Here is a 13,628-nt window from a genome sequence, read left to right on the forward strand (position 1 = left end):
TTTTAAAATCCATAATTTTACAATGTTTCCTTTATGTTTATAAGAACAATCAATATAGAAACCAGTCTGAAAATTTGGAGAGAGAATTTGGGGAACAGTTGTCTTCCTTCAGTGGCTACAGATTAATATACAAGAGTTTGTGGTAAGATACATATTCTGCAATTTACAGAAGTGAAGACATGAGGCGTATGGTTTGGAGCTTTTCATGTGACTTAGCAACTACTTTCTTTTCTTGTATCAAGGTCACCTTGACTTCAGCTTCAGATGTGTTGCTAATTTTGCCTTTTTCTTGTACAGGAGAATACTGAAGGAAGTGTTGCTAATAATGATTTCAGTAGGGAGAATTAATTTGCCAAGAAGTGCTGTTGATCGAGGAAACAAGATACAAGTTTGTATAGTATATCAAAACTACTCTAAATTGAAGACAGTAATTTGTAGAGCATAGTATATGAACAGACGAGGTGTTTTTATCCTCCAGTTGGATAAAATGAAATAGCTGATGCTTTGGCTCCAGCTAATTTCTGTAGTGAGTTCAGATTTCTCCTAATTTTAAGATTAAAAATAAAAAAAGAGTAATTATTGTGAGAGTTGAGAAGCCTACATTGAATACTTTAGCCTAAAAAACAAGTGCTAAATAAGGGTTAAATCCGGTTCTTTATGAAACAAATTATAATGTCTAATACATAATAATTTCACATTTTTTATGCTGTATATGCATCACATGCACTATTGAGGGAAATTATAGAAGAAAATCAAGCTTTTTGGCTGCTGCTGCTGTAGATAAATTTGCTCAGAACCTCTAATGGCTGTCTTGCGTGTTAATTTAAATGCATGTCATAGCTTGGCATTGGTGTTCATTTTTTTTAAGCACAAAATTAAAGCTGACCTCTACACTTTAAAATGGTATTGCTGTCCTTTGAGAACTTAAGGGTGTGTTTTTAAAAAGGTACGTTTCAATTGCTTTTTAGTAGACATGTTTGAACTCTTAACCATGGTGGTCTTCTGTCTCTTTCTGGATGTAAATACTGATACTATTGAGTTCTTTTAAAAATGATTGAAACTGGAGTTGCTTTGTGTGAGAAGAATCACCTAAACATTGTTATTTCAGAATTCAAATATTAAGCAAGATCATCAAAGTTTAACTTGAATATCTGAAGTTTTTGGAAGTACTGGGAATATGATACATTTCATAGAACCTGAATTTTGTATTACATATTCTTCTCATACTTCTGACAGAATTTGTGGCAACTGTGTGCACACGCAATCATTTAGCTTCTTGTTTACATTTCTTAAAACAGGATAGTGTTCAAAAATATTACAGGCTCCATTTTTAAGGAGTAGAAAATGGATGAAACATACTTAACCTATCCATAATTTAAAACTTGTAATGAAGTGTAAAAATACTCCGATGTTAGAAAACAGCTCAGTACATCTCATTTCTGTCTTCATTTTGAGTTAAAAGTCCTGTTTTGGCCTGTGGTATAGGCCTAACAGTGATACAAAAGGAAGTACCTTGTAGGGTATTAAGTAATTTGAGATCTAATTCCCTACTTAAGGACACAGTAAGTATCACTTTGTATTCAGACAGTATGTTGTATTTGAAATGAAAAGCTGTCTTCCAAAATGTGAAAGCAAGTGCGCGGTTTTTAGTAAAGAATACGTACAAAAGCGTGTCTTTGTTAAAACACTCAAAGTAGTAACGTGTTTTCCTTTTAATGACACTTAAATTCATGGAGCCATTCTTTAGCAACAAGCATGACTTCAGTATTAGGTTGGAAAGGCAAAAGATGACTCATTGTCTCTGTTTAGCACTCCATGTAATCTCTGCAGGCATTTTTCTGTCATTTGTATGATGCTTAATACTCCACAACCTAAAGTTCATTGGTTGTTACAGACAAGAGAGGATGCAGGGAAAAAAAAACCCTAAAGAGTACTTCAGAAATTCTGGCATGCTAAAATTTTGGCTTAGGCAAATTTAAGTCTTTATTATTCTTAAATGCTTGTACTGTTGAGTCAGTAGTTTAAAATCTCTCCTGCCAGTACCTAGCCACCTGTGGAACTAAATTTGCAAAGCTGAGGATTTGCTCAGTGGTAGGTGGCTGGAGTTGAAAATAGTGCACACTTCTGTCACTGAAATAATAATTTTAAGGGCTCTGAACTTAATCTTCAAAGTCTGCCTGAATAAAGCTGAAGAGCCATTTGCATTTTTGTTGATATGAATCATAATTGCTCAAACTTCTTTGTAATTGATTTTTTCCTTTGACATTTAAGGCACAGAAAAAATTTGTATCAGAACACGTTCATGGGAATCAACTTCAAGTTTAACCACTTAACATTGTGCAGTGGTGGTCAATAAAAAAACCCCAAACCCCACAAACTATTTATTTAATCAAGAAAGCTTGATTTTACCAGAAGCATACTGTCCTCTGGCCAGGTTGAAGCCAGGTAACTCCCCCCCCTACCTTGCTCCCATCATTGTCCCTCTTGCCCTGGTGGCTCATATGCTCCCCCTCCCTCCCAGTTCCAATCAGCTTCTGGCTGCTGCTTGTTCCTTTTTCTGCTGCCTCCGGGTCACAGAAGTGCGAGGAATCTCTTCTTACATTACAGTTATGAATGACTTGTATGACCTATCAGCTTATTACTATTTAATGTCATTTTATGTTATTTGCTAACTGAAAAATGCCCAGGTGGCAAAATACTTGAGCATTTAAACTAGCAAATATAAGAATAAATATTGCTGCAATTCTCAGAGGAGTGTGTATAATAGGAAATACGCTTAGGCAGTTTGTAACAGCACGTATTTCCTAGATTCCTTCCTTTTAGTGCTCAGGATATAGGGTTCACCAAATGGGTTGCTGTCAACTTCTTTCAAAAAGTCCTTTGGCATATGTTAACTTTAACATACAGGCTGAATGCCCCAGAAAGTAGTGATTCAATTTCCTTTTATGGACTTTTCTCTGGTACTTGTTGCTGTAATTATTTTCTTGGTGGTGACTAAGGGATTTTCTTAAATCTCTGAAAAAGGACGCTATTCTCCCTATTTTATAGATTGAAGAATAAGAATTAGGCCAAAGTAATTGATTTGAGACTCTACCTTTGAAAGTCTAAGGTCTGACTTCTATTAATAACATGCACTAATGTCTACTGATTGCAATTAGAAGAGTTCACAGCACTGAGTAGTGGTGAATAATCATGGTTTGATGCATTTGTTCCCTCCACGTAAGGGCTAGAATTCCTTGGTGGCATGTGAATGTGTAAACCAAAGTGACCTTTTTTCCTCATAGTTATTTGTCTTATTAATTTATGAACTTTTCAGTGTCAATAGCTGTGATTCTTAACAGGTTTTAGTACATGATTTCACAGTATTGCTAAAGAAGTTCTGTCGCTTAATTTGCTCTATGTAAAGGGTGAACAAATTGCAACTGTGAAGAAACTGGGAACTCTTATAGAGCAAGTTCTTTGGATAGAATAGAAAAGGAAGCAGTGTCTAAATTGCTTTATATAACCAGGGAATACAAGGTACAGCATATTCATGGTAGCTATACTTTGTAACAAACCAAAATAGTCTGCACTTAAAACATAGGATATGTTTGTTTCCGTACAATGAAGTCCTGTTTCCTTCCTAATCTGTGTGGAATGAAACCTGAGACCTCATTGAGTAATAAGGAAAAACAGTGTAGCTGAAAGTTTTTTATGAGCAGCTAATCCAAGTTGAGTGGAGTCCTTATACATAAGTATTTCACTCCCTGGTTGTGAAACTTGGAATCCTGCTGAGTCAGATCCATAGTGACAAGTCCTGGTGTTGCAAAAATAAGTTTAAAAGGTAATGTGAGCCGGTGCTTTTCTCTTCTACAGGCTGGTAGACTGACTGTGAGCTTGCTTCTGTAGAGTCCTTAGAGACAACACAAGGATAATATTAATAGCTGGAGACATCATTTATTTTGCTAAGTGTGGATTAATTTATTTTCTTCTGTTTCTCATCTTGAGGACAGTTAAAGACAGAAATAGGTTGTACAGAGAGATTGTGCAGCCTCCATCCCTGGAGGTTTTCAAGGCCTGACTGGATAAAGCCCTGAGCAACCTTGGCTGACCCTGCTTGAATGATTCTGTTACTCCATGATTGGACCAGTTTGTCACCTAGACCCATAGTAATAGTGATTGCCTTGCTTTAAAGAAGCCTATCGTAAAGGGCAGAATCATTGGAAGATATAAGTATTACGTCACATTGGCACTGAGAACTTCTGTCAGTTCTTTCTGTTCTAGAAAGTGTGAAGTTCTGGAAGTAAGAAACAAGGAGTCGTGTCTCCTGTTTGTCATCTGGGTTGTACATACTGGGAAATGTTGATTAGGCCCGCAGGTCAAGGCTGTGTGGTGTTGCCTTCTGCTTTCAAGTATTGAAGTAGTTTTGTCTGCAGGCATTCTTTGTGTTAGGATGTTGGAGTCTGAATCTTCATAGGATTCAGTAAGCAGCACTGAGACCTTAATTAGATGTGTATTTTTAAAATTTTAATACTATCTTTTTGAGTTATAGTGAAGTATCTAACCAAAATAAACAGCTTGCAAGGGAGGGTTCAGAATCTTAAACTCTGTCTTTCAACAAACAATCCTACCTGTTTCACAGTAAGAGTTCATCAAACAAGTTAATCTGTTATTGGGGGCTGGGGAGAATAAATGGTTTTCTTTAAGCCTTTTCTGCCCCTCTTCGTGTTGGAAAATACTTTAAGAGAAGCTTTGGGATTCAGTGAGTTATTTTAGCATCTTAAAAGTCTGCATTTGTTGCACAGATTTTTGCAAGTTGTGTGTTGTGCGAATCTCTAACACCTGAGACATGAAAAAAAAGGGAGTGAAAACAAAATCAAGTATTTCAACTTGAATGAAGTAAGGATTTTTGTACATTGCTTTCAAGGTAACGGCAGCAAAACCAACTTCTTGAGAGCAGAGGCAACATATTCTGTTCAGATGTATTTGTGTCGGTATCTGAAGGGCTGCTTGCTCATTATTAGTTAATATTTTCTAAAATCCTCATGTGTTAAGCCATCAGGATATTTATAGCAATTCTTTTCACACTGTAGGGCACTAGCAGTAGAGAAGAAATTCAAGGTCTTTAGCATATAGCATTGCTAGTATGTTCCTTAAGAGGAAACTTTTAAAAAAAACCCCTCTCATTTAAGATGAATTTTCTTGTGTCTAAGATCAATGTATCCTAATTTACAAAAATTGCTTAAAAATCACTAAGTCAAAAAACTTGAGCCTTGCTTGTTTGCGCTGTTTCTGTAGCTATTACAGTGTGTTCCACTTAGTATACACTTTTTTCAGTTGGACTTCGTGGTTTATTTTTAGCCTATATAAGTTCTCTTAGCTAATGTGTGCTGGTCTATGACAGCAGGCAACAAGGGCTCTGAACTGGTAAAGCTTTCTCTGCTGCTTCACATATGGTGGCCTACGTGCCTGTGGTGCCACAGGTAAAAACTTGTTAACACCTTTGGATTTGATGATTAATAAAATATTGAGATTTTTGGGTTTTAGTGGAAATTCCAAAGTTCTTTGACACAGGGGAAGAAAAAACCCTGAGAAGTATGACAGTTTTGAGATTTCATTTGTGTTGGCCAAGAGCATGCTGAGGAAAAGGCACAGAGCATGATCCAGAGGTGGCTTCTATTTAGTGAAGATCTTTAATCTTCCCTCTGAGGAAAGCAAGGCTTATACCTTTGCCTTCCCTAACTTCCTGCTTCCATAATTTTTGAATCAATTGGTCAGTTTCAGACACATGTTAAAGAGGAGCAGAGGTAAAGATACATGTTTCTTATCAGTTTTGTGAAAATTGGCAGCTGTGTGGAAGAAACCTAAACTGATACACCTGCTCAAGAAAATCTTAATGCAAGCTTGGTAATAATCTGTCCTCTTGTTGAGCTGGTTTACCAGTCACTGTGAAGGTGGGTGGAAACTGCTAGGGCACTGTGCTCCTGCTTGCTCAGTGGGTGGTTGAGGGATAAGAAAAAGGCATGTAGGTACTCTTGAAGAGTTGGGCCTGGAGTTGTGGAATGCGATGATAATGGCCAGAGTGAATGAAGCTAAAGTGCTCTGGAACTACAGGAACTAGGTGTTGGCAGTGTGCTTTCCCATGGAGTTCCCAATTCTGCTGAAATCTAGCTGCCAAAGAGCCCCCAACTTGATGAGATGCAGGTGATCATTTGCAGAGAGAATCGGTGCAGAACTCTTTTGTAATCTTGGTCTGAATTTCCCAGATTTTATACTGACAGCCTAGTTGTTCGTAGGTTTACTTTTCACAGTGGAATGGAAGACCCTGCAAATCAAAGTGCAGCGAACTTTCATTGTGAAACCTCTGCAAATTCACTTGAAGGATGAGAGAACCAAACCCTAACAAAAAATGTGCTAAAGGACTGGCTGCTGTAATAATTCTATTTCATGAGGGTAGCATGACTCATACTGCTTAATGTTCCTATCTCAGTATTCAGTTTATTTTTAAGTAGTGCTGTACAAATAGTGTGTTTTTGTGCCAGTTGTTGCTATGACTTCATAATATTTCTCTAAATACGCTTGCTCATACTTTCTCACAGCATAGTATTTGGCATTTAAAAAAATGCCATCAGAATTAAACCCATCAGAATTTCCTGAGTGCTGATCATTTTCATGCTTTTATGGAAAAAAAGGATAGCTCTGTGTATTATGTAGTTTTAGTTGAGGAGGAATAAAAGTTTAAAGAAAAAAAAGTCCCCACAACCTGTACCCTCACTTAAGAAAATGTTCCTCTGCTTCAGCTTTTCCAGTTTTTCCATGTAGCTTTTCAGATTAAATTTCCAACAGTGGTATAGTGTGTGGACACTGTATGATTACTTCAGTTTGTTTTTGTAATTGGAGGGGAAAAAATGCTTCGTGTGTGGTTTGAGGGGTAAGATGGGTGACTTGTTAAAACTTTCTTTTAGGTTTTTATGCTTTTGCATAAGGGTTTCTTTTTCCAAGGTGCTGAACTTTGCAGTTTTCTGCCTGATCTCTTTCAAACGGTAGTAAACACTTTGGTGTGCTAAAGAAAAGCAGCTATAACGGTTCCTGACAACCTTTGCCATCTTGTTCCTCCCCTTGTTCTGCACAGCGTGCCTTGGTCAAACACTTGCTTCCACAGCTTGCTTGGCTTGAGAGTAATGTGAGTGTTAGTGCTGCCTTAATGGGAAAAAGGCAAGAAGACACAAACAGTTTACGGAATCTAGCAAGCAATGTTTATTGATCTAACAAGTTGCCTGTAAACTTGAGGTCTCTCTTTGATCAGATAAAACACCAGAAATTATGGTTAAAGATACCACCTCATAACCTTATATTTTTGTGAAAACTTTTAAACAAACAAATTCTTAGGAAAAGCTATTTAATGTCAAACTATTCTTTTGATTTAGTCTAACTAGTTGGAAGTTTATTGCACTTTTGTTTCCTCCTTGTGCTGCTTAAGGCTAAGAAAGGCTATCGGAAAACATAAATGCTTACAAATGTGATCTTTGCTTACCTTGGTGTGGAGTTAGAATGCAAGGCCCAACATTTATCTGGAAAACACATTCCATGTCAAGGTGTAATGCCGAGAAACTGACAATTGAGTAGTGTTTTAACACACTCTTGGTTCAATAAAAGCACAGGTGGAAAAGGGGGTTTTTTTGGTAATTACTAACAACCTAACAAGCAGAAGAATGTTACACTAACATTTTAAATACTTTGTCTCAATAGATCATCTTCTTCTCTAGCTGTTGCCATTTTGCAGAACCATTCCTGCATTTTTGACTATCATTTCAAAATAAAAATGTAACAGTTGATATTCCTGTTGTAGCTTTCAGTTCTGTATTTGGTGTTCAGGTTGTTTAAGCTTTCTGTGAATTGCATTATGGAAATGAGTTGGATGAAAAACTGTTCAGGAGAAACAGCTTGTCTTCTCAGCCGGAGCGGTTTTGTTCTGTTTGTGCTGTAACTGTCCAAACAACTATTTTGTTTCAGTAGCTAGTTTTTGTTACAAAGAAGTGGCGTATGCCTACACTTATGGCACAGTTATTTTCATAGTATCCAAGAAATGAGAATTGAGTGTTGAATTCTCTTTGGCCATGGAGGCTTCCACTGCTCTTTCTCTCAGCAGCGTGTCATAACCACCACGTTGGAAGGTAGGCCAGGTTTGTAGATGTCTTCTGCTCTTCCTTTTGCACTAAGGGAAGCCACATAGGGCGTTAAGGAAATCCATAAGGCAAAAAAGAGAGGGAGCTTCACCTTATAGCCTACTGATAAAGTTATTCATCCTAGACGGGGTGGTAAAATCTATTTAGCCCTGGCAGTAGTTGTAGGCAATGTTGATAAGAGAAATCTAAACAGGAGAACTCTACAGATGAAGTATCTGTAGAGATCAGGCAGAGATTTGCATGTGTGTGTTGTGGGAGGGAGCTGTTTCCTTCCTCTCCTACCTTTTTGTCTCCACCCCACAAACCACACTTGTGGATGTAAGTGCCTGAATTTTTACCTTGGTACTGGTTTTGATACTTATCTTAAATGTTAGCTTAGGGTAACCCTAAATTATTTTTTTTTTTTTTTTTTTTTTTGGGTTTTTTTTTTTTTTTTTTAAATAGTGTTTTACAAACAGTCATCTATTTCGATGAGGATAGATCATGGTTTTTCTTCCATGCAGCTGTGTCTATATAAGTGAGAATGCCTGAGTTGTTAAAGTAATGACTTCTAATAAAGATCAGAATTTGGAGTTGATCCCCCCCCCGTTTGTTTTACTAAAAGATAAATAGTAAAATAAATATTAAATACTTGGTTAACATCTCACATAATGCAGTAAAACTGCATGTGTAAGTTTGAACTTCTAGGGAAAGCAATTGTCAGCTTCAAGGAGACCTGTCATGCAGCCTGTAATCTTTCACTTGGTACATGTGGAACAGTATGTAAGTGTATCATACCACCATTTACAATCCATTATCTGCTTAAAAATGCACGAGAGTCGTGGCAAGAAAATAACAAGTAGCTCGGTTACTAGTCCAGTAAGAGTTCTAGTCACAGCTGGCTGGGTGAGATAACAGGCTGTCTGAATATCATAAACTATACTGAGACTTTGGGAAAGGAGGCTGGTCTTGTCTCCTGCTACTTACATAGCTGCAATGCTCTTCATGTTGGTTTTGCTTAACAGTGTGGAGGAAGCTCTGTTTTGTAGTTGTAGATGCCCTTGGCTTTCAAGTAGATGATTTGAATTTAAAATTCTTATAGAAATAAAACTTTTTGCTTCTGAAAGAGGACTTATTTTTGTTTAAAAAATAAAAAAATTTAAATCAGCAAGTGGTTTTGGCCTTAAATACTTCAATTGGGTTTAACGATAGAACAGATTTCCATTGAAAAAGGAATAGAAAACAGCGCAGGTTATGGTATCAGTAGCAAAGGTTAGTTGATTACCTCTTCTGGAATACTCTGAGGTGGAATACTTTCTGAGTAAGCATCATGCTGCACAATCTTTTTTTTTTTTTTTCTTTGTTGTAATAAATTTTATGATAAAATAAAGTCAGCAGTTCAAAATTTGGTATAGGCAGATGGGCTGAACACATTCTGGACACAAATGCCATGGTAAGAGCCAAGAACTTGTGAGGTAGAACAGTGTTCTGTTGCGAAATGCACTTATCTACATGCCCTGTGTGGTTACCTGTTGTTTTTATTTGGCAAACCTAGATATCAAGACACTGAAGGATGTTGGCTAACTTCATTTCTCTTTTGATAACTGTTTTTCATTAATAATGCTCATAAATAATTTTTTTATATCTCTTTGCAGATTTTGAAGGTGTTTGAGATCTGAATACTTACAAGGTCTCCATACATAGAAATGTCTGGCTCATACGATGATTCCGTTGGAGTAGAAGTTTCTAGTGATAGCTTCTGGGAGGTAACCCAAATACTTTATCACAATATTTTTATTTTACTTCTTTCTATTATTATAGAAAATATGATTTTTGTACGTTGTAAACTGTGGAGAGAGCTGCAATAGAAGACTCTTTTGGTTATTGTGATCTGCAGAAATAGCCTTCAGGGTAGAAATGACCTTTTAGATTTTGGTCTAGTTCTGTCAAGGGTTTTTAACTGGCCCAAACTTGAGAATCATCCATTTGGGTAAGGTATGCAATTCAGAATTGAACCTTTGTCAATTTTTCTTGTTGAAAAGGGGTGTGGGTAGGTACTTTTTAAAATGACCCAGGAGGTTGAATAATCAATGTTAAATCTAAAGTAACTGTTAAAGGCTACTGTAAGCATACATAAATTACAAATATAAGATAGTGTGTGACTGTACTGCATGTCTGCATGTCTCCTGTTTATGTTTAGATGTAAGTATAAACTTTGAGAGAAGTTATCTTATGCTTATCCCGATGTAAGAGCATGCATGCAGGATGATAATACAAAGCATATTGTAATATCAGTAATTTGTGCTGCCTCAATCAAAACAAGGCTTTCAGATGTTTCGATAATTTGATTAAGCTTTAAAGAGAGCAAACTTCATAATGCAGGAAGCATTTTACAAAAAAAGAAGCTTGTTGCAAGAAAAAGAAAGGTTTGATCGTGTCAGTGTTGTCATAATTGGAGGTAAGTATGCTGTCTGGATGAACTGTATTCAGTAGGGTGAACTTCTGCCATGTGGCTGGGAGCTCTTTTGAACTCTTATAGCAAACATGAAAATGGCTAGGAGGAAAATGTCTGAATATTTCTGTTACCAGAGACAGCTTGGCTTTGGTGACCTAACATTGTGCTTTCTTTTAATCGAAAGCTTTCCCAGATCGCTAACCTGCGTTGGTGGCATTGAGGGCGTATTGCATTTTGATGCAGATCTCCCATTATTTTTCACTACATTATCTAAAAGATCTAATGCCAGTGAGGTTCTTTTTCAGTAGACAGCTAACGTTTTTTGAGGAGACATATTTACTATTGTGTTAAATATGTCTATCCTATTTATAAAGAGATGGTTTTGAAAATTACTGAATTCTAAGTCATAACCCATTTTGTAGGGGTACTCTGCAGTGTGCCTGCAGGGAGGATGTGGGACCTCTTCTCTCAGAGGTGTCTAGGACTCAGCTGGATATGGTCCTGAGCAATCTGATCAATCAGACCTGCTTTGAGCAAGGGGTTGGACTAGATGATATTCAGAAGTTCTTTCTAACCTCAACTATTCTGTGTGTTTTGTTTTATGCTGAGGCAACTTTCTGGGCGGGCTGAATTTTAGTCTAAAACTTGTCCTTTTTCCATATGTTCTGAATAAGTTACTTCATTTCTGAAGACTGCAACTTCGAACTCTAGTCTTAGTCTTTCATAATGGATAACTAAACTGCTTTGACCAATGTGTTTTGTCTGACTTGATTAGAAAAGATGCGGTGTCTCTGGAGTGCTAGCCTCAGTACTTCATGCATCAGGTAACAGGAAGTGAAGAACTCTTAATCGATTTGGAAGTTGTATTGTTACCAGAGATTTTGTCATTTGCACCATTTCACCAGAGACTTTTTAAGATATTTGATGCGATAGGTTTTTCCTTTGGTTTTAAAGACAGCCTGCAGTTTTTTTGAAAGCCACCTTGCTATGTTTTACTGCCACAGCTGAAAGCAGTGAATGTATTTAAACTTGGCCATGGCACAAAAGAGACAGTCTGGCAGGGTGAGCTTTTGAGTTTGTTTCCTCACACTCCAAAATAGCTCAAATTTATTTACCTTTGGAGTGTGCTGCAAAACCCATCTTTTTCTTGAAAGACATTTAGGAAAGAGTGAGGTGGCTGCATGTGGAACCATCTGAAGAACTGACAGTGGAAACTGTTTTTTGCTCACTGCATATCTTTGAAACTAAACCGCTTTTATTTCTTGAATGTTGATGTTCTGTTGAGCTGATTAGAAGTGTTCTTAATAAAATGTTGAGAAACCAACTTCAAAGTTTTTGTCATTGCCGTTGACAGAAATTTCATACAATGTTGTCTTTATGAAATAAAACACTTGGTTTTTAATCAGGTTTCGAGTTCTAGAAGCATTTGTTTTCTTTCGGAGCCTTTGCTAGGGTTCCTTATAAGACAATTGCTAGCAGTTTGCTCGCACTTAAAAATATGAATCTATAGTATATGGTTGCATAGTATGAAACTTACTGCTCTAACCTTGTCTGGTTGCATGTGTTCACACTGTGCATGGAGTACTTCAACACAGGTTACTTCATCTATGAAGATTTTTTTGGGTTTTTTGTTGGGTTGTTTGTTTTTGGTTTTTTTTGAGGTTGCTATTTCAATACTGTTCATGGAAACTTCCAGTTCTGGCATTGAGGGTGAAGCTCAGTGCTTGGAATCCAATGCAAATAGTAATGTTTCCTTTAAATCCTATTATTTTTTATTACTACAGAGGTACTGTTATTAGGTTCAGATTTGTGGTTGAGAAGTAGTTGTCTTATTGAGAGGGAACTGGAGAAGTTGCTGTTTGGACTTGTGTTCTTGGTGTTGACTTACTGTAGATCTATCAGTCAAAAATGTAGGTAGGACAAGGCATAGATAGTATCTTGATCAGAACAGCTGATATAACTGAAAAAAAAAGGCTTTCAGAATTATATGTAGTCCTTTAGCATGAAATGGAAATAGCAGCAACTTTCACAAGTGAGGATTTTTTTCTGTACTTGGATAACCCAAGCTACTACTAAAAGCTTTTTGTCTTCTAGCAGAATGATAAATCCTTTCCAGGAGGACACATATTTTATTTTCCTCTAATTTGTCCAGGTGTTTACCAAATAAAAGTCCTTTAGCAGACAGAGAACATGTTTTCAAGTAGGATTGCTTAGAGAGCAAGGAATTACAAAATAAGAAGAAAAGACGTTCTGAAACATAATTGCCACCCTAACAGTGGAGGAGTTGTTTCAGTTGTAGTAATGCCTTAACTTAAAAAACGGAAGCTTCTTTTTTTTTGTTCATTTTCCTAACAAGCCTTAAGTACCTTGATGTATCTGATTAAGCTCAAGGCTCTCTCTGTGTAGAAATTTAAGACCAAGTAATCTTGTTGATATGCTTCAAGAAATAATTCCTTCATCTGTGTTGCTTAGCTGACAAGGGTGGCATGCTTTGGGTAATCGAAGGTTATTGCTGATAGTCTGGAGCAGGATGGAAGCAATTTTTCCAAGGGAAAGTGGAAAATTTGAATCTTGACTTGCAATTTGAAACCCTCTGTATTTCTTTCTTATCTGTTATATGGACCCTTTAACATTTGCATGACTGTTGTAAATACATCTCAGTTTATCATAACCATTTGTGCCACTTGCATCCAAAACCAGGCTGTGGCAGAACTGTTGGTTCCAGCATTGCACTGCTTTGGTAAAACACAAGAAATGAATTGGCTTTCTTCAACTGAAGTAGTTTTGAAATGCGCATGAAAGGATTTGGTATATTAATAAATGGAAGGCCAATTTTCTGATGTGTTTTGTTAATTAAGCTCTGGCCCTATGATTGCTGATCACTATTATGGTCATATTAAAAGAAAAATACCTAGAGCAAGCAGAGACCAACTCACTCGGATACCACTGAAGATAAGAACGACGATGAGTAAGTGTTCCTAGAGATCAAAGTAGAAGTGTATGCGTATCTTGCAAAGTAAGACATCAAA

General features: G+C 36.9%; 1 protein-coding gene across 7 annotated transcripts in view; it reads left to right on the forward strand.

Annotated features, from left to right (window-relative positions):
• Nucleotides 1-13,628, forward strand: part of PACSIN2 (protein kinase C and casein kinase substrate in neurons 2) — a 58,077-nt gene that overhangs the window by 22,839 nt on the left and 21,610 nt on the right. For 4 of the 7 annotated variants that reach the window (XM_030480122.2, XM_030480124.2, XM_032919828.1 and 1 more), the window contains exon 2: nucleotides 9,800-9,910. In XM_030480122.2, coding sequence (XP_030335982.1) covers nucleotides 9,851-9,910 — 60 coding nt within the window. In that variant the 5' untranslated portion in view covers nucleotides 9,800-9,850. Of the gene's footprint in view, nucleotides 1-9,796; nucleotides 9,911-11,574; nucleotides 11,662-13,628 lie in introns of those variants that run through there. The other 3 variants (XM_030480123.1, XM_030480126.1, XM_030480125.1) reach the window with 2 other exon arrangements.

Source organism: Strigops habroptila, chromosome 3 (assembly GCF_004027225.2).
Source record: "Strigops habroptila isolate Jane chromosome 3, bStrHab1.2.pri, whole genome shotgun sequence".
Taxonomy (NCBI): Eukaryota; Metazoa; Chordata; class Aves; order Psittaciformes; family Psittacidae; genus Strigops; species Strigops habroptila.